The sequence below is a fragment of the Carassius auratus genome, chromosome 25 (assembly GCF_003368295.1).
Source record: "Carassius auratus strain Wakin chromosome 25, ASM336829v1, whole genome shotgun sequence".
Lineage (NCBI taxonomy): Eukaryota > Metazoa > Chordata > Actinopteri > Cypriniformes > Cyprinidae > Carassius > Carassius auratus.
Genome location: NC_039267.1, coordinates 21,621,466 through 21,646,102, shown reverse-complemented (window position 1 = coordinate 21,646,102; position 24,637 = coordinate 21,621,466). Strand labels below are relative to the sequence as shown.

The 24,637-nt window shown below is 38.1% G+C and overlaps 1 protein-coding gene across 1 annotated transcript in view; it reads left to right on the top strand.

Moving 5' to 3' along the window:
- The window catches only part of LOC113043647 (coiled-coil domain-containing protein 136-like), a 36,477-nt gene extending 17,205 nt beyond the window's left edge, over positions 1-19,272 (top strand). The window contains exons 3-10 of the mRNA XM_026203154.1: positions 402-598; positions 4,299-4,373; positions 6,610-6,912; positions 8,399-8,510; positions 10,193-10,457; positions 10,541-10,672; positions 16,806-16,875; positions 17,086-19,272. Coding sequence (XP_026058939.1) covers positions 427-598; positions 4,299-4,373; positions 6,610-6,912; positions 8,399-8,510; positions 10,193-10,457; positions 10,541-10,672; positions 16,806-16,811 — 1,065 coding nt within the window. The 5' untranslated portion in view covers positions 402-426 and the 3' untranslated portion in view covers positions 16,812-16,875; positions 17,086-19,272. The remainder of the gene's footprint in view (positions 1-401; positions 599-4,298; positions 4,374-6,609; positions 6,913-8,398; positions 8,511-10,192; positions 10,458-10,540; positions 10,673-16,805; positions 16,876-17,085) is intronic.
- The last annotated feature ends 5,365 nt before the right edge of the window (positions 19,273-24,637 follow it).

The window sequence follows — 24,637 nt, the reverse complement described above, 5'->3', positions numbered from 1 at the left end:
GCAGGCTTCTGAACTGAGCGCTGATAACATTTTGGCCCTTTTTATACCCAATCATGTTGCTAATTGATCTCATAAGTTGCATATTGGTCCTCCAGCTGTTCCTTATATGTACATTTAACTTTTTCCTTACTACTACCCGTCCCAACTTTTTTGGAATGTGTAGCTGTCATACAATCCAAAATGAGCAATTTCAAAATGTCTCACTTTCAAAATTTGATATGTTATCTATATTCTATTATGAATAAAATATAAGTGTATGAGATTTGTAAATTATTCCATTCCTTTTTTACTCACAAATTGTACATTGTCACCACTTTTTTTTTATTGGATTTGTAATTATTTAATCAGTTCAGCTGGTCATTCTTATTAAATGTTGTTACTGTTGTTGTTTTCGGTGACAGAGTGAAGTGACATCAGGAAAGCGCCATGAGCACAGAAAAAGAGCGCAGTGTCCTGGATGATGCTGAAGAGGAGAAGGAGGTGAAGGAGGAGCAGGAGCTGGAGGAGCTGAGGGCTCAGGTGCTGCAGCTGCTGCTTGAGCTGGAAGAAGCTGGAGACACGGCTCAGAAACATGAGGAGAGCTTTCTGGAGCTGCAAGGTGAGGCTCCCTCAGCAACACACCAGTGACCTGACACTTACAGAGCTCATGTCATGCTTTCTTATTTTGATTTTCCCCTGCAGGTCCACCTGTCATTTTATTTAGCTAACACTTAATTTAACAGTGTCCTCGTTACACACGACATGTACTAATTATTATAATAACAATAAATTATGCATAATTACATGCAAGTAACCCTAACCCTAACCATGTAGTAAATACATATAGTTAATTAACATTACTCAGCACTTAATTGTAGAATTACCCAATAACAAGGACACCCAAAAATAAAGTTGAAAGTATTTTATTTATTTATTTATTCAACAACGCCCTCTGATCATATGAAACGTACACGAATTTGTGCCTTTTTTTTTTTTTTTTTTTTTGAGTTATGGCATTTACAAATGTTTGAATAATACAATTAATTATTAACTACAGTATATATTATATAAACATGTATATTTAGTTCATGATATACATTGTTTTATTTATAGTTATATCATATGATCTGAAACCATTCTAAGATGTTAAAATAGCTGAATACAGAGTCTGTGTATTAATATCTATGTTAAATTTGCATTAGATAATAGTGAGTGCTAAATGACTAACACTTATAGGAACCCTGTTGCACGATGTCATTAAAAAAGATGTTACAGAGCGTTATTTGTCAGAGTCAGAGATATAGCTGAATGTGCTCTGTCCTTGTGTTTCACTCGTTTTACTCAATGACAGGCCCAGTAAAATAGTTTCTATATATAGCATTGATAGCCCTTTAATGAGTCACCTGCTGTTTCTGACAGACTCCTGGGACTCTGTAATGATCTGGCTGTGCTGTGACCGTGGGCTGTGTGTGTGTAACATGACAGGCATGTGAGAGGACAGCTGCACGGAGGGAAGCTTCCAGACGGGCTGTCCTGACGCCTTTATCCAAACTGGATCATCTCCAGAGAGCCGCTCGGCTTTTCCCGCTCACTTCTGATCGCAGACAAAGCATTAGATCAGTCTCACCCGCTTGAGTGCCCATCATTTCAAACTGAAGAGCTTTCAAGTATTTTGAGTTGTGCACTACGTGACTGAATTATCAGGTCTGAAACAGAAGATACAGTATAACTCCAAGAAACAGCACTCGAAATGTGGGAGGAGGAGTTTATAAAATCAGCCTATGAAATCCAAAGATGAGTTTTGGGTTGCTGAAGTATTTAGTTTTTCCACTTCAATGTAAATGTCATTCATCTGGAGCACATCCCAGCTTCTTGGGTTGCAGACGGGATATAAATGCTATGGAGACTAAGTTATGACATCACTCTCTCTTTAGGTTAATTTAGTATTTTTTTTTTTTCAGTAAGTAGTATATTTATATTTTAATTTTTTTTAAATACAAGATATTCTGGTAACACTTTACACAAATTTTCCACTTGTCATCCATGTTTGGTAACACTTTATTTTAAGGTCTCTTAACTAGTTGCTTTTTTTGCATGCATATTAGTAGAATATTAGCCATTTATTAGTAGTAATTAAGCACATATTAATGCCTTATTCTACATCACCCTATTCTACATCCCTAATCCTACCAAATACCTAAACTTAACAACTACCTTTCTAAATAATAAGCTGCAAATTAGGAATTTATTGAAGGAAAAGTCATAGTTAATATTGAAGTGTTCCCCAATCTAAAGTGTGTTCCCATGTTTAATATTTGATGCATTTACTAACAATGACAGTATTTACTATCTTTGTTAACGTTAGTAGATAAAAGTACAGCATTGTTATACCATGTTAGCTCAGATCCTTTAAAAGCATTAGAAGTTTTGTTCAATGTTATTTTGTTAACTAACAAAGATTTTATAAGTTGGGGCTCATTATCTGCCTCTGATGAGGAGGGGTTTCTAGTGCACAGTTGTGTAAAATACCTGCCCGTATTTCCAGTTCTATGGACACAAAAATTTTCAATATATAGAGTAATGCTGAGAACTGGCCTATTTCAAGCCCTGCCCTGAATTTACATATTTCTCTGGAATACAGCCATACAACAATTGTTCTGGTCGTCTACTTTCATTGGTCAAGAAGTCAAGTCAAGTCACCTTTATTTATATAGCGCTTTAAACAAAAAACATTGTGTCAAATCAACTGAACAGCATTCATTAGGATAACAGTGTGTCAATAATGCAAAATGATAGTTAAAGGCTGTTCATCATTGAATTCAGTGATGTCATCTCTGTTCAGTTAAATAGTGTCTGTGCATTTATTTGCAATCAAGTCAATGATATCGCTGTAGATGAAGTGACCCCAACTAAGTCAAGTCAAGTCAAGTCACCGTAGAGGATTATAATATAAAAGGAGCTCATTCAAATACTGAGGTGGTAAACCATTCAGGGCTTTATAAGTAATAAGCAATATTTTAAAATCTATACGATGTTTGATAGGGAGCCAGTGCAGTGTTGACAGGACCGGGCAAATATGGTCATACTTCCTGGTTCTAGTAAGAACTCTTGCTGCTGCATTTTGGACTAGCTGTAGTTTGTTTACTAAGCATGCAGAACAACCACCTAATAAAGCATTACAATAATCTAACCTTGAGGTCATAAATGCATGTATTAACATTCCTGCATTTGACATTGAGAGCATAGTGTCATGCTGTCTGGTCTCTGTTTCCCTGAGTCTCCACTAGTGGTCTCACTTCCCCATAGGCACCTCACCGTAGGCACTACAATTCCCACAAAGCCTTGTCCCTTCATCACAGTAATTCCACTCCTGTTAATTGCACTCAGGTGTCTTCACTTGTTAGTCATTATCCTCCCTATATTAACCAGTCTTTTCCTGTTTGTCTTCATGGAGTCCTTCCTTTCTCTTCCGAGTACCTCGTCTTCCGAGTTCCGGTTCCCGTTCCTGTTCTTTTCCTGCTTGTTTGCTTTCTCTTTGGATTACCCATTAAAACCATACTGCTATTGGATCTCTCGTCTCCTCCGTTTCACTGGGTCCCCGATCGTCACACATAGGCCATAATTTAGATATATTTTTGAGATGGAAAAGTACGTAAGCCAAGGGCGACAGCGGCAAGGAACCTAAACTCCATCGGTGACAGAATGGAGAAAAAAACCTTGGGAGAAACCAGGCCTAGTTGGGGGGCCAGTTCTCCTCTGACCAGACGAAACCAGTCGTTCAATTCCAGGCTGCAGTAAAGTCAAAGTCATGGTATTGAAGGTGGAGAGAGAACTGTACATGCTCTCCCCCGACCTCCATTTCCTGGCGGCCCGAGACTCGAACTCACAACCTTTCAATTGCAAGTCCGACTCTCTAACCATTAAGCCACAACTTCCCCTAGAAAAGGAACTAACCAGGCCCAAACCTGCTTAGCTTCCGAGATCAGACTAGACCAGGCATAGGCTTACGGCCAAACAAACCTGGTCTTTACAGGGGATCTGTATCTGGGGCTCTAGTTGTCCTGGTCTCCACTGTCTCAAGAAGTGTCCCAAGAGTGCAGTTTAACTATCACTGTATGTCACTGCAACACTTCATTTAGCAACATGTGAAGTGCGGATCTGATTTAGTCATTGTCAGAACAGAAATAAATTATATCATAAGCCCACTTTTGATTGTTTATCTGTGATGATATTAGATAAAACAAAACTTATACATAATTGTGTTGTTAACATGTTAAATATTTCAGCTATTTCAAATGTTTTTCTCAATCTCTATCCAGGTCTTCTTGAGGAGGAGCGTTTAGCTAGTGCTCATCAGGCCGAGGCCTTCACGAGACAGATCCAGCGTCTTCAAGGTAACAGTGACTATAAATACTCAAACCCAAGATGATGTGATGATTATCATTAGATTCGATGACAGAATAACAAAGCATATGCTGTCTGTTTGTGAGGAGTAAATTATTATTTCAAAATACTGGGAAGGAGGGAAGTGAACTTTCCAAGCTTCTCATTCAATTTCATGCATATCTTATGGGGTGTAACGGTACACAAACATTAGTGCCAGTATTTTGCATGTCACAGTTGTGGGGTTCATACAGCATCTGGGAAAAATTGCTCTTTCTTTAAATAAATGTACTTATAATTAACATTTTCTTGTTGATAAAAATCTCTAAAAAACTAACACTCAAATAAAAAAATTGCATGCAAAGATTTTTATTGTTTTTATTAATTTTGTTTTATAAAATGTTTTCTTAAAAACATACATTACATAATTAACACATCACTAACTGGTAAAGTATAATGAGTATATAGTCGGTTACACTTTATTTTGATAGTCCACTATCATTCTAATAACTATAAGTAACTTTGTAACTAAATGTCAACTACATGCCAACTAATTCTCATTAATTTGCAACTACATGTCTACTAACTCTCAGAGTAGACTGTTTGGGGTAGGTTGAGGGTTACCGTTAGGGGTAGGTTCAGGGCTAGTATACAGTAAGTTGACAAAGAAAGTGTTAGAAGATATTAAGCAGTTACAAAGTTACTTACTTGTTAGTAGAATGTCTAAAGTGGACTATCAAAATAAAGTGTTACCATATAATCTAATATTTCACAAAATTATTTTCACTAGACTTAATTCTTATTTTCTCTGGTGAACTGACGAGCTGTATACACCTGATATTTAATATATTTTATGACTGAGGTAAATTAAATTACAAGCTGTTTTAAGGATGTCTTTCCACGGTTGACAAACTGACTGAGTGTTTACATGAGGCATGAGATGTTCATTCATGTTCATTTTGTGCTATAACTCATAGTAAAGAGGAAGGGATGATCGCACTCACTCCCACAGCTGTTTGATCTGAGAAGTTATAATACAGCGATATATATCTATATCTAGAGTTTTTGTCAAAGGGCGTGTCCTTGGTGCCATGACAAAGTTCAAAGTCTCGCCATGGGAATAAAAGTGGTTGTAACTCAGGTATAAAATGTACAATCTTGCCCAAATTTCACAGGTTTGATAAGAGTCCTGGCCTGAACATCTTAATGCCAATATTCCACCGGGTGTGGCAAAATGGCTCAATAGCACCACCTATAAACATTTCATGTAGTGCGCCTCGAGCTACATTTTATTTACATGTACAAAAATTGGTACACAGATGTAACACATTACCTACAAAAAAGTCTCTTGGTACGAAATTCAAATCCCAACAAGAAGTCAGTTATTTAGAATTTTCTCTGCAAAATTGGTGTTGTTTTTGCCCTTTTCAGTGGTTGCACTTTAACGAACTCCTCCTAGAGATTTATTCAGATCAACACCAAACTTAGTGAGTGTAATGTACTCAGTATCATAGTACCGAGACTGCTCTCCTTAGAGTTACAAATGACATGCTCTTATCATCTGAATGTGGGTGTATCTCTCTATTAGTTTTATTGGATCTTAGTGCTGCGTTTGACACAATTGACCACAACATTATTTTGCATAGACTAGAACACTTTGTTGGCATTAATGGAAGTGCATTAGCATGGTTTAAATCTTACTTATATGACCGCCATCAATTCATAGTAGTGAATGAAGAGGTATAATATCAATCACAAGTGCAGTATGGAGTACCTCAAGGCTCAGTACTAGGGCTGTTACTCTTCACGCTCTATATGTTACCCTTGGGAGATATCATCAGGAAACATGGTGCTAGCTTTCACTGTTATGCTGATGATACTCAGCTCTATATTTCTTTGCGGCCCGGGGAAACACACCAATTTGAAAATCTAATGAAATGCATAGTCGATATAAAAAACTGGATGACGTGTAATTTTGTACTGCTAAATTCTGAAAAAAACAGAGGTGTTAATTATAGGACCTAAAAACTCTGCATGTAATAGCCTAGAACACTAAGACTTGATGTCTGCTCTCATCATACATCAAAGAGTGTCCAAACGGCATTTATTGTCTGAATTTCCTGAAAAAAGGGAACCATCTATTTGGTACACATGTGCACTGAACTGAAAGACCCATACCGGACATTTTCAGTACAAGTATGTGTACCATTACACCCCTAATTTCTTATGATCTTCCGCTTCCTGTAGCACAGCTTCGCTCTGTCCAGGAGGAGATGGACAGTCTGGAGGAGGAGAAGGAGAGCGAGCTCCTGGAGGCGCAAGAGGAGCTGCGGGTGGCGCAGGAGGAGGTGCTGCTGCAACAGCAGGCGGCGGAGGACGCCGCAGCCGAAAGAGAGAACGACATCGCCAGTCTGCAGGAGGAGCTCTGTCGCCTACGGGCCGAAATCTCACGACTGGAGAACACGGGACAGGAGTACGAGCTGGAGATCGTCACGCTCCGAGCGGAAATAGAGATGAAGAGCCAGAGCCGTCTACAGCAGAAGAAGGAGGGTGAGAACAGAAACACACTGAAAGAGCTCTGAGACTGAGTACTGCATTTACTTTGATATCTAGTGCTAACATAATCAACTGTGAACATTATCAACATTATTACAGTATAAATGATTAAACATGAGGAATTATACCTAAAACCATATTTAGTTTTACAACTGAACTGATCTAAGGTTACTAAAACAATTATTACTAATTAATGTGTATTGAAATGTAATTATTCACTTTAAAATAAATGCAAGAACAGAACATGCAAAATATAAAGGTTTTGTATTCAATATTCACTTAAAATCTTTAACAATCCCCAGTGTAAAACTAGATATCCCACTTACCCAGTTTGTTGCACTTTAGTTTGGGGACCAACTCTCATATTAACTAACTCTTAAATACGACTTTTGCCTCAGTAAACTACTATTTTGCTGCTTATTTATAGTTGGTAAGATAGTTTAGGTATAGAGTCAGGATCTAAGGGATTTAAGATATGGTGATACAGAATAAGACATTAATATGTGCTTTATAAGTACTTATAAACAGCTAATATGCTAGTACTATGCATGCTAATAAGCAACTAGTTAATAGTTATAATTGGTCCTTACCGCTATGTTTAAATAATAATATTATATTTTATTACTTAAAGCAATAATTTTCTGCTCTCGTCCAGTTTATGAAACCTCACAGGGCAATAATTAATTTCAATTTATGTGGAATTCACACTCTCCATATATCATATATATATATATATATATATATATATATATATATATATATATATATATATATATATATATATATATATATATATATATATATATATATATATATATATATTTAAAAACCTGATCTCAACAGCTAAAATAGTCGATTTATGGATACAATGTTATTTTCTAATATGAAATTCTGATCATAATATGAGTGTAAATTCAACTAACTGTAAATTGTTTGTCAGATATGTAGATGTTTTTATTTAGACTATGTCTGAAACATCCACTGATGTACATGTTGACATCATTTTAAAATCAGTGTATGATGGATTCGCTCAATTTGTAAAGCTGGTTAGCGTCCTGCAGTTATGACCATAAATCACACTAGTTTTAATAAAGGGTGGAGCCCTGAAACATTTCGGAAAAGTTTTCAGCACACAGTGTCCAGTGGGAAGAGCTCCTGGAGAATAGCTGATGGTGTGGGTAATCGTCAATGTTATGTGAAGATGCATTAAACTTTTGAGAGCATACATCCCACTGGTTATAATGATCATTCCTGTCAATGACAGGCCAAGAAAGGGTTGAGGAATGGTACAATATAAATCTTGAGAGATGGCTGTGCACAGGGAACATTTTTTAAACAAAAGCAACATATTTATTTCGGGATTTGTACAATTTATTGTAAGTTGCTTTAATCAGAAGTGTCTTGTACAGACATACACTTAAATATGGTTAATATTCATGTAAATGTCAGAGCTTTCTAATTTCTTGCATTACTTGATTAGGTGAAGTGGGTCTGTTGATGGATGAATGTAACAATCTGAAGGAACAATGTCATGCGTTACAAGATGAAAACACAAGACTGAATCACAGACTGCAGATGCTACAGAAGAGGAGGTGAGCATTTTCTGACATCTGAAATCATAAAATTACTCATAAAATGAAAGCCTTTTCATATTTCTAAAACAACAACAAAAACACAAGTTATGTCTGTTAAATTATCAAAAAATGTTATAATCAGATTTCAAAATCTCATCATTCCAAAATTAGCTACAGATTATAAAACACTAGTCATTATACTTGCCAACTTTGTTACAGAGGAACAGGGCATCATGCACTAAACAGCTGAGGATCAAACACTAACGCAAGCATTTCAAGTCATTCAGAAAACAAACTCACACAGAAACATGTGCCTTGATCCCAGGAGATGCATGATGGAAACGATATGTGTTCTTAAACTGGGTCAAAATATCAAACTTGTTTGGATATCCCTTACGAAAAATAACCATGGTTTTATTATGGTAAAACTGTAGTAACCCATGGTTTTTTGGCGTATTGACTGTCATTTGTAAAACCACAGATTTACTACAAATACCATGGTTAAACTATGGTTAATATAGCAAAACCATGGTTAATTTGTGGTTACCATGGTTTAACTACAAAAAACATGGTTTTTTGGTTTTATTTGTAGTAAAACCATGGTTAATTTTCGTAAGGGATTCCCCTGGACTGGATTGAACTAGTCTTTAAAAAAATTGTCTAAAAAATCTATCTGTGCCATTCATACATTGTAATTTTCTTTATGAAATCTGTCTATTCTGATTGAAGTTGCAGACTGGCCCCGACACGTTGATTCACCCGGACTGCAAAATGGGCAAAAATCTCTGCATTATACGCTGTAAAATATAATTATAATAGTTAACATTTGAAGCGGATCATCAAAAGTTCATCAAAGTTGTCCTAAGAGAAAAATGGGTTTTGTTTTGGTTTTAGGACAACTTTGATGAAAGGTTTTGATCGACTTCAAATGTTGACTACGGTAGTTAGTCTTACTTAAAACAAACAAACAAACAAACAAAATATGGAATAGTATGTACTCGATCGTTTACTTTAGGTTTACTCTGGACTTAGTATTTAGCTACTAAGCATTGAACGACTTTAGATTTTTAAGAAGTCGATATTTATGTGATGAAAGTCGAGGTGACGTTGACTAGTCACTGATGATGTCATTAATGAACAATGAAGCATGAACCTGGAGCTGAACAGCCATTGATTTACCTGTACAATAAGCTGTTTAAAACATGCATTCTCTGTTCAATTTCGAGCATCCAGTAATATAATCACACATGTCTTGTGGAGCGCTTTCAGAGTATGCATTTATTTGTCATTTTAACTGTTTGGAAATGGAGCATAAATGTGAAAGTCCTTCAAATATTTCTTATCCTGTTGCGTCCCCTATAGGACCAGCAACTATTAAACATCAAGCTTAAAGCGTTGTGGCAGAGCATTGAAGTCGACTAGTAAATTAGTGGTGCAAAGAATTACTGACTCCAAGAGTGCACTGCAACATGAATAAATTACACAATTGCTTTGTTGAACTAATTATTATTATTATTATTTTTTAAAAAACTTAAATTCAATGCACACAATGCACACAGACTGAAGTAGTTCAAGTCTCTGGTACTTTTAATTGTGATGATTTTGGCTATGTCTATTTAAGTAACACAATAGCGTATAGTCACCATCGAAGCTGAAAGACATGTTTTTAAGACATGTTTATTTTGGGTGTGATGTAACAGTTCAGGCAGTACCTGCATCACTGTCCAAGAAGAGCAGGACGAGACAGAAGAGGGAAAACACACACAGTGTGGCATAGAGACAGAAACGGCAAGCTCTTCTATGAGCTCCAACTGCAGGCTGGTGGACGCTGGGATCCAGAAGAACATTTCGTTTGATGGTAAACCTGTGACCCCCACCAGCTGGACAGGAGGTTTCTCAGAGATCCTTTCACTGAGAGATCAACTCAAGCAGACAGAAGAGAAGGCCACACATGTGCAGCGAGAGGTACACCACCCTGACATCCATTATTCACACATGAGTTTTCATAAGGAAATGCATTCTAAACTTTGCTTAATAATATCTGTTAGTGCGATGGACTAAGGAATGAAGTAGAAAATCTGCGGGAAATGTATGAAAGCAGTCAGAAGGAGCGAGCCGAGCTGGAGCTGGAGTTACTGCGCTGCAGGGAAGAGATGGAGAGAGCTGCTGATGTCAAAGAGGTACACTGATCAGATAAAAGATTCTTTCTTTTCTTTTACTTTCTTTTTCTTTTCTTTAAAGAAGACTCTTCCATTTATTTGATCAAAAAATAAAAATAAAAATAATAAAATAAAGGAAACTGGCACCATTGTGAAATATAGTCACAATTTAAAATAATGTTTTTCTATTTTAACATCCTGTAAAATGTAATTTATTCCTGTAATTTCAGCATCATTACTCCAGTCTTCAGTATGACACGATCCTTCAGGAATATTTCTAATATACTGATTTATTATAACTGTTGGACACAGTTTATACATATATATTAAAGCTTAGGATATATTTTTCAGGATTCTTTGATAAATAAAAGTAAAAAAGAACATTATTTAAAATGTAAATTTTTCAAACTAATTATGTCTTTAATATCACATTTTATTAATTTAACACATCCTTGCTGAAAAAAGTATTAATTTCTTTATTAACACTTTATTTTAAGGTGTCCTGCATGTTCTTATTATTATAATAACAATAAATTATGCATAATTTCATGACCCTCAGCCAAGCCCTAACCCTAACCATACAGTACATGGTTAATTAGTATTCCTCAGTACTTAAATGTATATTTACACTTTAACAAAGGCACCTTAAAACAAAGATTAACCAAAAAATATACTGACACCAAACTTTTGAATTATAGTGAATTTTGTTATATAAAATATTTATATTTTGCATAAATGCTATTCTTTTCATAGGTCAAAGAATCCTTAAAAACTGATACTGATAATAAATCAGCTTATTAAAATGATTTCTGAAGATCATGTGACACTGAAGTGATGGTGCTGAAAATTCAGCTTGACATCACAAGAATAAATATTGTTTAAAAGTATATTAAAATAAAAAACAATTATATTAAGGTGCAATAATATTACACAATATTGATGTTTTTTTAATTAAACAAAAAACTTTAACTTTATTTAATCAAATAAAGGCAGCGTTGATAAGCATAAGAAACATATATATATATATAAAAAAAAAAACATTTAAAAATGTAACTGTTTCCAAACTTTTGAACAGCAGTGTGCATTTTGGGGGTCACATGATGCGATTTCAAGTTTTCCTTTCTCTTTGAAGTGTTACAAGCTCTTGGTGCATACAGAAAGTCTAAGGTTGTAAAGACTAAAGTCTCAAATCCAAAGAGATCTTTTTTTCTAAAAGTTGAACTGAAAGTGTGTGACGCTGTTTTGTTGAGAAAGCAAAACGACTTTGTTTGGCCTTCCAAAAGAGGACACAACTAGAAATCATGTTTATATCACATTTATAATGGTTTTTATGTTTATGTCTCGTTGCTCAGGCCGGACAGGGCTTCACAATATGTTAAAGGGCGTAACATTTCTGTCACATGCTTCAGGGATTCGGCCAATCACAACGCGAGAGATAGCTGGCCAATCAGAGCACACCTCGCTTTTCAGAGCAATGAGCTTTGTAAAAAATTATGTTTCAGAAAGTGGAGCATAGATGAGAAACAATAATGTACAGTATGTAGAAAATAATGTGTTTTTTTAACCTTAAACCGCATAAACACATTTCATTACACCAAATACACAGAATAATGTTCTTTTTATTAACATAATATGATCCCTTTAATTAAACGTGAATATACACATAAATCATCATTTTGTTTTATATTTTGTATACGTTTCAAATGCCCGGATATGTAGTTTTGTATTATGTAAATATGCAATTACGATCGGGTCTTTTACTGCCAGACAAATTTCCTATTAATTTCCATAATGAATAACATATTCATTTAAACAGAACACATCCCTTATGCAGTAAATCAATGTCTCATTCCTCTGCTTAGACAGCAGGAAATCATTAGCAATGTATCAGCAAGTGATGATTTCGGTGAAACGTTAGCGGCGGGATGTGACAGGTGCAAAGCACACAGACCATCAGGGCATGTTCCTTTAGACTTGATTGTGTGCCCACTACTAATCACTCATCAATACGTTTATGATTTCACCTGTTCCCCCTCAAGGGAACTTCGAACTGCGTCCTCTGAAGGGACACTATGGGGAACACCTTGTCGTGACCCGTGTCTGAAGCATACTTTGAAAAAACGCCAACTCGTTGGCCGGCGACAGCGTCTGACGTCACTACCGGCGCGACTATAAATAAGCGACCGGAGAGCACGTCATTTATCTTCTTCGTCTTCATTTGACTGTTTTGTTTGAAGTGTGCGTCTGAGAAACGACCACGGTAAGAGCGATCTTTACTTTTGTTATCATGGCTTCCACTAGCAAGGCGTTTAGACAGTGCGTGCATCCGTGTCAGCGTTATTTGACACCGGATGACACACACAGTCTTTGCGTTTTTTGTTTGGGGCGAAGAGCACGCGCGCGATGTCCTTGAGGGGGCGATCTGCGTGCACTGTGAGCGTTTTTCCATGAAAAAGCTCCGCTCTCGTTTGTCTCTCTTTTCGAGGAAAGAGGGACAGCCATCTGTCTCCCGCGGCTCAGGACCTGCCGCTGTTGAGGCATGGAGGAGAATGAGCTCGTGGGGATCACAGGTGGACCTCGTTGAAGAGTTTAGAGAGGGACTTTCCCTTTCTCGCTCTTCGGCGGCGGACGAGAATGAACTTCAGGAGGAAGATGTGTTATCATTAACCCTTTCTGATACTGAAGTTAGTGCTCTGCTGGGTTCTACCCAGGAAGAGCAGGAGATGTCTGAGGTTGGCGAAGAAGCTGAGGCTGAGCCTTCTCAATCCTCCTGCCCTGCGTATGAGGAGCTGTTAGAGGTTATGGATCGTGCCACAGCAAAGTTAAACTTGCCATGGAAACGTACCAGCAAAATAATGCCGCGAGGTCGCCTTGATGAGCGTTATTTATCTGACCATAGCCCTCCAGCCCAGGTGAGCCTTCTATTCTTGCCTGATTTACATGCGGAAATCAAGAAAGAATGGAAGAGGCCATTTTCTTCTCGCATCCATCGGTTTCAGCATATGAGTTATGCTAACATCGAGGGCATGCGCGAAAATGGCTATGAGAAGATGCCCCCTGTAGAAGAGACGCTGGCTAGCTATCTCTCTGTGGGGGAAACATCCTCTCTTAAATCTCCATCTTTGCTATCTAAGCCCCTCCAGGATACATCCCGCTTAAATGGCAAAGCATACGCAGCAGCAGGTCAGGCTGTGGCTTCATTGCACACTATGGTGGTGCTTCAGGCCTATCAGGCTGACCTGCTGAGGGACCTGGATAAAGGCGAGGGCCTTTCAGCAGATCAGGTGGCCGAGCTGCGCCGCATCACAGACCTCTCTCTCCGTGCTACCAAGCAGGCCGCCTCCGCCATGGGTAGGTCTATGGCTGCCATGGTAGTAACGGAGAGACATCTGTGGGTGAACCTGGCAGACATCGGGAAGAAAGAAAGGGGCTTTCTTCTCGATGCTCCGGTCTTGCCTTCTGAGCTTTTCGGTACCTCCGTCGAGATGGTGGTCGAAAAATTCAGGGAGGCAAGGGCGCGCTCAGCTGCTTTTAAAACCTTCATTCCACGAAGGTCCAGGTCCGAGCCCGAACAACATAGGGGTCCTGGCCCGTCTCGTTCTGAGGATCAAAGACGGGCGCAAAAGGCTAGTGTCGCGGCTCGCGCTCCTCCCCCGCCTATGGGCAGGGGCAAGAGGAATCGTGGGTCGCGAGGAGGTAAGCAGGACCTGAGGGATGTGATTCAGACGAGGCAGCGTTCTCGTCCGAATCAGAGCGATACCTAGAGAAAATGCTTTTTATGTTTAACTTCTGCTCTTTTCCTCCCTTGCCTGAATTCCCCTGCGACCACCAGCTCTCCACCTGATCGAGGTTAGGTGGGGGAGAATTTCTCTCATAACAGTCTCATATGCTGGACCTGTGATGTTTTTGGTTGGTTCTATATTCATAGTAACCACCTTACTGATGGTCCGGACTATAAGGAGGCGCCCTGTGAGCAGGGTTCCACTACAGGAGGATGGGTGAGTATGTAACCCTTTTTCTGTATATACTTATGAGTTGAATTGCTGGTGGTCATATGTCTACTAACTTTCTAAGTGAGTCTCTTTTACAGTGCTCAGTTATGGCATCTACTAACACCCGTCAGCACCGTCCTTCCGGCCTCGTGCTCTGGTATTAGGCGGCCGAGATCACGGGCTTCTGTGGGAGCCTCGCTGATCATCAGAACTGGCACGGCACTGCAGGAGATTTCATGAATGTTGGCCAGGTCACCCTGAGGGGCCTCCTGACCGCTTATATGCACTGTCACATCCAGTGGGAAGGGAGGAGGTGGTAGTTACAGAATTCTTCCTGTTTTTTACTGCCTCAGGTGATGCTCCCCTCGTCCAAAGAGGTTTGTAAGTTTGGAGCTTGCCTCTCCCGTGTGGCTCAGAATCTCTGTGATGCTTAGGAACCTGTAGGTACGCACGCTACATTCTGTGTACTTCTTAAAGTGGTAAGTGTGCACGCAAGTCTCTGCACATTTTTCTGAAATCCTGTATGGTAAGGGTTACGCGCTCAGCTTCGTTCCCTTTTTCGAGATGTTTAGACTTTGGTTCCTTTGGCTCCTTTCAGCCGGAGTGCATTTGTTTACACTCAAGCATTGCTTCCCTCATCAAGGGATATTTGGGCGGTTCTCGCAGTAGTTTTAACAACGGGCCCCTTTTTCCCAGAAAAGGGTCACGTGTTAGTACGCTACTCTGAATTCAGAGTTCCTCTCATTTGACGGTGTCCTCTGTTTTTTCCCCTCCAGAGTGCCACGAGAACCCCTCCCTAGAACAGTATTTTAAAATCCATACTATGGTAAGTGTGCACGTGTATTCTTTGCGCACTTTCTGAAATCCACTCTGTGGTAAGTTCGCACGCTAAGGCTCTGCGTTCTTTCTAAAAATCCTTTATGGTAAGGGCTTTGCGCGGTTGCTTCGTGCCCTTTATTGAGTTGGTGTAAAGCCCCGTTCATCTTGGGCGCCACTCCATTCAGGTATCCTTGAATACCTATCTAGCAGGGTTTTGCTACCAGGGTTCTGTTGAGACATCTCCTTCGGAAAATTTTTGCAAGAGCAAACGGTAGCCCCTGTGTGACAGGCAAGACCTTGTATAAAACTGGTTTCTTAGCCGTATCCCTTTAAAGGAATCCTTCCTATTCCAAGCCTTTAAGCTCTACCCCGGGTCGAGGCCCTGATCAATTAAATTGGGTGTGTAGCTTAGGCCTTTGGCCGTAAGGGATAGTGTCACAGACAGCTGTCTAAACGTCCTAGGGGCAACTCCCATAGAAATGGTAGAGTTGGTACTTAGTGTTCGCCATGGTCTGGCCTGCGCTCCCCTCAGCATGGCGGCGTGGGTATACTGTTCCCCATAGTGTCCCTTCAGAGGACGCAGTTCGAAGTTCCCTTGAGGGGGAACGTCTCAGATTACGAATGTAACCATGGTTCCCTGAGAGGGAACGAGACACTGCGTCCTCTAGATCCCTTGCCATGCTTCGGACGCAAGCTTCACGAAGAAGATAAATGACGTGCTCTCCGGTCGCTTATTTATAGTCGCGCCGGTAGTGACGTCAGACGCTGTCGCTGGCCAACGAGTTGGCGTTTTTTCAAAGTATGCTTCAGACACGGGTCACGACGAGGTGTTCCCCATAGTGTCCCTTCAGAGGACGCAGTGTCTCGTTCCCTCTCAGGGAACCATGGTTACATTCGTAACCTGAGACGTTTTCTATGCTGTTCTGGATTTCATTTCACAAACATTAAGCATTAAGGTTAAGGACACCTCTGGCCTTTGGCTTCCATGTTTAGTACGTCCTTTTTTTGCTGTAATGACAGCAGCATTCATGCTGGGATACGATCATATCACAGCATGGTCTGATTATGTTCAAGTGGACGAACAGATCCTTTTAAGTTCATATGGTCAGAGCTACAGATTTGATTATTGACTTAGACATAGTGCAGAATCATAAATACTGAGTTTTAGCACGGCTGAAGACCTATATTAACTATTGCAAATAATGAATAAATACATCTTCACTATTAAATATATTTTAATATAGTGCACCATTGATTTAGTCATTACATTTGATCTATGTTTCCATGCCATTTCTTTCCAAAATCATGCAGTCATCACATTCTCTTTCTTTTTCACTTTCTAGGAATGATGCTAATAAAAACATTGATTTGCTGCCGGTGGTCTGAACTACAGTATATTGTGGAGAGCGAAAGGTACCGCTGAAACACTGTAATAAATGTTTTGGTTTTTATGATGTTCTTTGTCATCTGATGTAAAAACTAATAAGAAATGTGATGCTTTTTAATCACACGACTAAACTCTACAATGTCATGTGGTTATTTATTTATTTTGTGGACAATACATTGCTATGACTGCCAGAAATACATTGTTATAACTAGTCAGACTTATTGCCTTTTTCTTAGCTGTGTTCTCACCTGATGAAGCCACACGCTCCGATCAACACGCATCACAGCCTCTACAGTAACATATGGAGTTTAATGCTGTCTGTGTTTGTCTTTTCTGCAACAATAACTACCTTCTGAGACAAAAAGGTCCTGCTTATATTTTTCCTATAATATTTCACATATACTTCACATTAGTTTAGAAAATGTTATTGAATTATTCACTATTTACCTACTGATTGTTTTGTGCTGGTTTATTGTCAATATTATTAATTATTATGAGATTAAGTATTAAAAATGTATTAATTGCAACAGGCCAAAAAATACAGTAAAGGAGGTTCAAATTAAAAAGAGTTGGAATTAAGAATCAAATTAAATATTTAAAATATTTATTTTATACCTTATAAATTGTTTTGTGAATTTACGCAATGATATCGGTTTGCAATAACTGCTTTAATCTAGTCTTTTTTAAATATTTTTATGCATGTTTTGGCATGAGGGAACACTATATTGTCATACAGAGGATTGTATATATTTATGCACTGATGAGAATAATCAATGTGTCCATACAGTTCTGGAAAGAAATCTTGTGTACCCATGAACATAATTTGTCAACAACATCATTTTGTTAACATTTAGTGCATAAACTCTTGAGGTCACTGAAGTAAATGTAAATTCATAATTCTTAACTAATTCAACGACATAGAAATAATGATTAAAAGTAATTTTGTAGCTCTTAAACTTTAACAAATCTTCTCTAAAGTCATCTGAAATTTCTCTTCATGCATTGGAACAGAATGAAAAAAAAACTGCTTTAAACTCTTTATTAAACAGCTTTTTATCAAGAAAGTAATAATTTTACTTTCCCCAATTGTTTGGTTATAAAATGTTAGAATTTAGATTTGGTTATAAAATAGTAGAATTCATATATAATGTGTGTAAAAACTAAATATCTAAGTCAGACTTCTGTTTATTATGTATAATGACTAAGCTGATAAACTGATGTGATCTCTTATAGTTCATTTATTTTTAAATGTATTTAATTTATTTATTTCATTAACTTCTGAGTCAGCAAAGATTAGATGAGCTGATTAAAGCCTAGGAATAAAAGAGTTATTATTATGATTAATTATTATTATTTTTATTCTGTTGTAACAGTAGTAGCAAAAACTGTAGGCCTATTTCAATTTGTACAAATTTCTAGAATATTTGTATATTTTGAAGCGTAATATAGATGAACCATGAGGTTTAATGGTGTTTAATGTACTGCAATGAACTGAAACCCACTGTAGCCCTACATCTGATAAAGTCGAACCAACCTCCGAAACATTTGTGAGTGTTTCTTTAATGGCCACTTTCTGCCCTGCAGATACTTAAAAAAAAAAAAAAAAAAAAGCACGTGCTTCTTGTTTGCATAACCTAATTTGTCCATTATCAAATTTTCCTGTTATATTTTTATAAATAATACAAAATGTTTAGATTAAATCTGTGTGTTGTGTGTGTCTGAATATATATATATATATATAACACACACACAGCCTATATGCTGTCCGTTGTTAATAAATTCCTGGGATTGTTTAAGTTATTTTTGTTCCACCTGCACTCCACCTTAAGAGCTTCAGTCTGTTGCACAACGGTGCAGGGCTTTTCTCCTGAACTGTCTTTAAATAGCCGTCTGGAAGATCTGGAAGTCAGCTGTCAAACCCTGAAATAAAAAATGACATTGGTCGAAGAAAACCTTCACAATGAGCCTGCGATGTCTCATGAACTCTAAATGCTGTGATCATTGCTTCACATTCAAGAATATACCAACTGGGTAACACTATTTGAACACTAGAGAACAATATGTAAAATATTTTACAGTCAGGATTTTCCAGCAGCTAATAAAGATCTCTATCCTAGTAACATTTCGTAGACAACATTTCATAAAGCAAACTTCTACTTCCTAAAAACACCTCATTTGAGTATTAAATGTGCCATGCTGAAGAATATCAAATGTACCTTTTCTTAGATGTATTGGTTATTCAGCAGTATAACACCACAATTGTTAGAAAGTGAGGGATCACATTAAAAAAATGTGTTCAAGGTTCAAGAGGAATATGAGTAAGACTTCCTGGAAGAAACTGCACACTTCACTATACTGATCTGTCTCAGAATTCAGTGTCATCAATTGTCATACTGAAATAAAGCCAAACATTCATGCTGCTAGGTATGACTCAGGCTCTCCTTTTACACTTCTGCTAGTATCAAGTGGAACATTAGGTCATGAAGAAGAGCACTCACTGTGGAGATCAACCTCATCAAGTTGGAAAACCATCCTAAATGTTGCTCAGACCAGCAACAAGTTGTTAAAGTTATCTTTATTTATTTTTATTTTTTATTTCAGCAAGGAAGAGCTACTTATACTATCTTTAATAACACAGTGTGACTACAAAGAGTGGTACTTCTCAGAATGTTACTGAAGACATTCAGTGATGATTGACAAGAGAGGCTGGAAATCAGTGAACTCGCCAAAAGATTACAGAAATCAGTTAACCCTAAAAAGGTCAAGACCATAAAGAGAAATCAGATAAATAATTTATTGCTATTTTTTTTTTTTTTCATTTTTTTAAGGGCACACATAATACAATTTCATGCCTTTTTTTTTTTTAAATTACTTTTATTTTGGATTTTAATGTTGCCACTCTAGGGATATAATTTAACTGAAAAATAATGCTTGTTTGGCAATTCATGTTTCAAAGTTTTAGCCCAAAAAAAACAAACAATAACAAAACGTAATAATAATAATGACAAATAAATAAATAATTTTCTCTTAAATTAAACTTAACATTATTTGTAAAATTCTGTTGAACAATAATGCTTATTTATGAAAATAGCATGTATCATATTTAATATGTACATTTCAAGGGCCTATAAATTATTAGTATGACCAAAACTTTGCTGAAAAACCTGTTGTACACAACCTACTTCATGCCTTGTCCTTGTCATTGATACTTGCATTTAAGCATTTAGCAGACGCTTTTATCCAAAGTGACCTACAGAGCATTCATGCTATACATTTTTTTTTCTACCAGTATGTGTGTTCCTTGGGATTTGAACCCACAACCTTTTGTGCTGCTCACAGTCACAGGAACACATACTTTTTATTTGCTTGGAAACCTCGATTTTTAAAATGTAAATGTATACTGAACAAAATTATAAATGCAACACTTTTGTTTTTGCCCCCATTTTTCTTTGGTTGAACTCAAAGATTTAAGACTTTTTCTATGTACACAAAAGGCCCATTTCTCTCAAATATTGTTAACAAATCTGTCTAAATCTGTATTAGTGAGCACTTCTCCTTTGGCGATATAATCCATCCACCTCACAGGTGTGGCATATCAAGATCCTGATTAGACAGCATGATTATTGCACAGGTGTGCTTAGGCTGGCCACAATAAAAGGCCCCTCTAAAATATACAGTTTTATCACACAGCACAATGCCACAGATGTCGCAAGTTTTGAGGGAGCTTGCAATTGGCAAGCTGACTGCAGGAATGTCCAAAAGAGCTATTGCCCATGAAGTGAATGCTCATTTCTCTGCAATAAGCCGTCTCCAAAGGTGTTTCAGAGAATTTAGCAGTACATCCACCGGCCTCACAACCTCAGACCACCTGTAACCACACCAGCCCAGGACCTCCACATCCAGCATCTTCACCTCCAAGATCGTCTGAGACCAGCCACCCAGACAGCTGCTGCAACAATTGGTTTGCATAACCAAAGCATTTTTGCACAAACTGTCAGAAACCGTCTCAGGGAAGCTTATCAATCAATCAATCACCTTTATTTATATAGTGCTTTAAACAAAATACAGTGCGTCAAAGCACTGAACAACATTCATTATGAAAACAGTGTGTCAATAATGCAAAATGATAGTTAAAGGCAGTTCATCATTGAATTCAGTGATGTCATCCCTGTTCAGTTTAAATAGTGTCTGTGCATTTATTTGCAATCAAGTCAATGATATCGCTGTAGATGAAGTGTCCCCAACTAAGCAAGCCAGAGGTGACAGCGGCAAGGAACCGAAACTCCATCAGTGACAGAACAGAGAAAAAAACCTTGGGAGAAACCAGGCTCAGTTGGGGGCCAGTTCTCCTCTGACCAGACGAAACCAGTAGTTCAATTCCAGGCTGCAGCAAAGTCAGATTGTGCAGAAGAATCATCTGTTTCCTGTGGTCTTGTCCTGGTGCTCCTCTGAGACAAGGTCTTTACAGGGGATCTGTATCTGGGGCTCTAGTTGTCCTGGTCTCCGCTGTCTTTCAGGGCAGTAGAGGTCCTTTCTAGGTGCTGATCCACCATCTGGTCTGGATACGTACTGGATCCGGGTGACTGCAGTGACCCTCTGATCTGGATACAGACTGGATCTGGTGGCCACGGTGACCTCGGAATAAGAGAGAAACAGACAAATATTAGCGTAGATGCCATTCTTCTAATGATGTAGCAAGTACATAGGGTGTTATTGGAAGTGTTCTCGGTTCCGGTTTACCTAATTAATGCAGCCTAAAAATCCTTTAACGAATTTGGATATTAAAAGCATATTAGTATGTTATGTGTAAACCAGGTTAAAGAGATGGGTCTTTAATCTAGATTTAAACTGCAAGAGTGTGTCTGCCTCCCGAACGATGTTAGGTAGGTTATTCCAGAGTTTAGGCGCCAAATAGGAAAAGGATCTGCCGCCCGCAGTTGATTTTGATATTCTAGGTATTATCAAATTGCCTGAGTTTTGAGAATGTAGCGGACGTAGAGGAGTATAATATAAAAGGAGCTCATTCAAATACTGAGGTGCTAAACCGTTCAGGGCTTTATAAGTAATAAGCAATATTTTAAAATCTATACAATGTTTGAAAGGGAGCCAGTGCAGTGTTGACAGGACCGGGCTAATATGGTCATACTTCCTGGTTCTAGTAAGAACTCTTGCTGCTGCATTTTGGACGAGCTGTAGTTTGTTTACTAAGCGTGAAGAACAACCCCCTAATAAAGCATTACAATAATCTAACCTTGAGGTCATAAATGCATGGATTAACATTTCTGCATTTGACAGTGAGAGCATAGGCCGCAATTTAGATATATTTTTGAGATGAAAAAATGCAGCTTTACAAATGCTAGAAACGTGGCTTTCTAAGGAAAGATTGCAATCAAATTGCACACCTAGGTTCCTAACTGATGACAAAGAATTGACAGAGCAACCATCAAGTCTTAGACAGTGTTCTAGGTTATTATAAGCAGAGATTTTAGGTCCTATAATTAACACCTCTGTTTTTTCAGAATCTAGCAGTAAGGAATTAAGGTGCGGTCACACTAGCCTTTGAACGTGCGAAATTATTTCGGACGCCGCTGCGAATATGGGCGGGAGCAAGATATATAACGGTTTCCCCTTATCACAGCATGGGTTAATCTGTGCTTTTACTTTGTCTTTGGCGACGTCGTCGAAAGCGTCTTATTATATTGTACTCTGTCTCTCTCTCTCTATAAATATACACACTAAACAATAAAAAAAAATATAGAACGTGTCCTCATTCAAATGTGCCATCTGTTCCTGTTTCCATTGACACTGCGAACCATGCAGCTTCTTTTTTTATTATCTTTTAAATATGTATTATATAAAATAGGATGCTGCGCTACGGCTAAAATTAGCACTTCATTTTTTTATTTCTGTACAGAGAGGTCATGCAGTGACGTATCGATCATCTACTGGTCACACGACTTCAGGTGATGTGAATTCGCAGGTCAGAGTTCACCAAACTTCAACTTTCGAACGCAGCGAAATGCGAAAATTTTCGCATGAGCCTGCGTTTCCGGTCTGACGTATTCGCATGCGTATGAATGGAAGTCAATGGAACGAAAAGTGCAGTGTGACCGCCCCTTTACTCGTTATCCAGTTTTTATATCGACATTAGTTTTTCAAAGTGGTGTGTTTCACCGGGCCGCGAAGAAATATAGAGCTGAGTATCATCAGCATAGCAGTGAAAGCTAACACCATGTTCCCTGATGAGATCTCCCAAGGATAACATATGAAGCGTGAAGAGTAGCGGCCCCAGTACTGAGCCTTGAGGTACTCCATACTGCACTTGTGATCGATATGATACTTCTTCATTCATTGCTACGAACTGATGGCGGTCATATAAGTATGATAAAACCATGCTAATGCACTTCCATTAATGCCAACAAAGTGTTCAAGTCTATGCAAAGGAATGTTGTGGTCAATTGTGTCAAACACAGCACGAAGATCCAATAAAACTAATACAGATAGAGATACACCCACAATCAGATTATAAGAGCAGATCATTTGTAACTCTAAGGAGAGCAGTCTCAGTACTATGATACGGTCTACATCCTGACTGGAAATCCTCACTTATACCATTTTTCTCTAAGAAGGAATAAAATTGTGAGGGTACCACCTTTTCTAGTATCTTGGACAGAAAAGGGAGATTTGAGATTGGTCTATAATTAACTAGTTCTTTGGGGTCAAGTTGTGTTTTTTTGATGAGAGGCTTAATAACAGCCATTTTGAAGGTATTGGGGACATATTCTAATGACAATGAGGAATTTATAATAGTCAGAAGAGGATTTATGACTTCTGGAAGCACCTCTTTTAGGAGCTTAGATGGTATAGGGTCTAACATACATGTTGTTGGTTTAGATGATTTAACAAGCTTATACAATTCTTCCTCTCCTATAGTAGAGAATTAGTGGAACTGTTCCTCAGGGGAATTATAGTGCACTGTCTGATGCAATACTGTAGCTGACGGCTGAATGGTTGCAATTTTATCTCTAATAGTATCGATTTTAGAAGTAAAGTAAGGTAAAGGATTTTATTGTCATTCCAAAGCATGTACATGAGCTGGAACGAAATTAGACACTGAGGCCCGGTTAAAACCATTCACAATAAATAACTAACTACCCATCAATAAATACAATAGATAAAATAACAAATAATACAAGCCCAAATTAATATATTGGTACAGTCTCTCCACACACTAAAAACCCTTAAAGATTAGCAGCATAGTAATAAAGTTAGTGCAATCTAATTTAGTATAGCAAGTTCAGTTTATCAATTCTGTAGTTGTCAATGTTAAAAAGTCTGACGGCTTCTGGATAGAAACTGTTTTTTAACCTTGATGTCCTAGCTCTGATGTTGCGCAGCCTCCTGCCTGAAGGAAGAGGGTCAAACAGTCTATTGGCAGGGTGAGAGAAGTCTTTCATGATACTTGCAGCCATAGTCTTGCATCTGTTGATGTATATATCTTCAATTGCAGGGAGACTACAACCGATGACTTTCTCTGCCGTCTTAACCACACGCTGTAGGGCCTTCCTCTCTGTTACAGAGCAGTTTCCATACCACACTGTTATACAAGATGTTAGGATGCTCTCCTCCACACACCTATAAAAAGATGTGAGAACTGTAGTTCCCAAGCCAGCCTTTTTAAGCCTCCTCAGAAAATACAGCCTTTGATGAGCCTTTTTTACCAGATTATTACAGTTAGATATCCACTTTAAGTCATCGTTGATATGTACTCCTAGATATTTGTAGCTG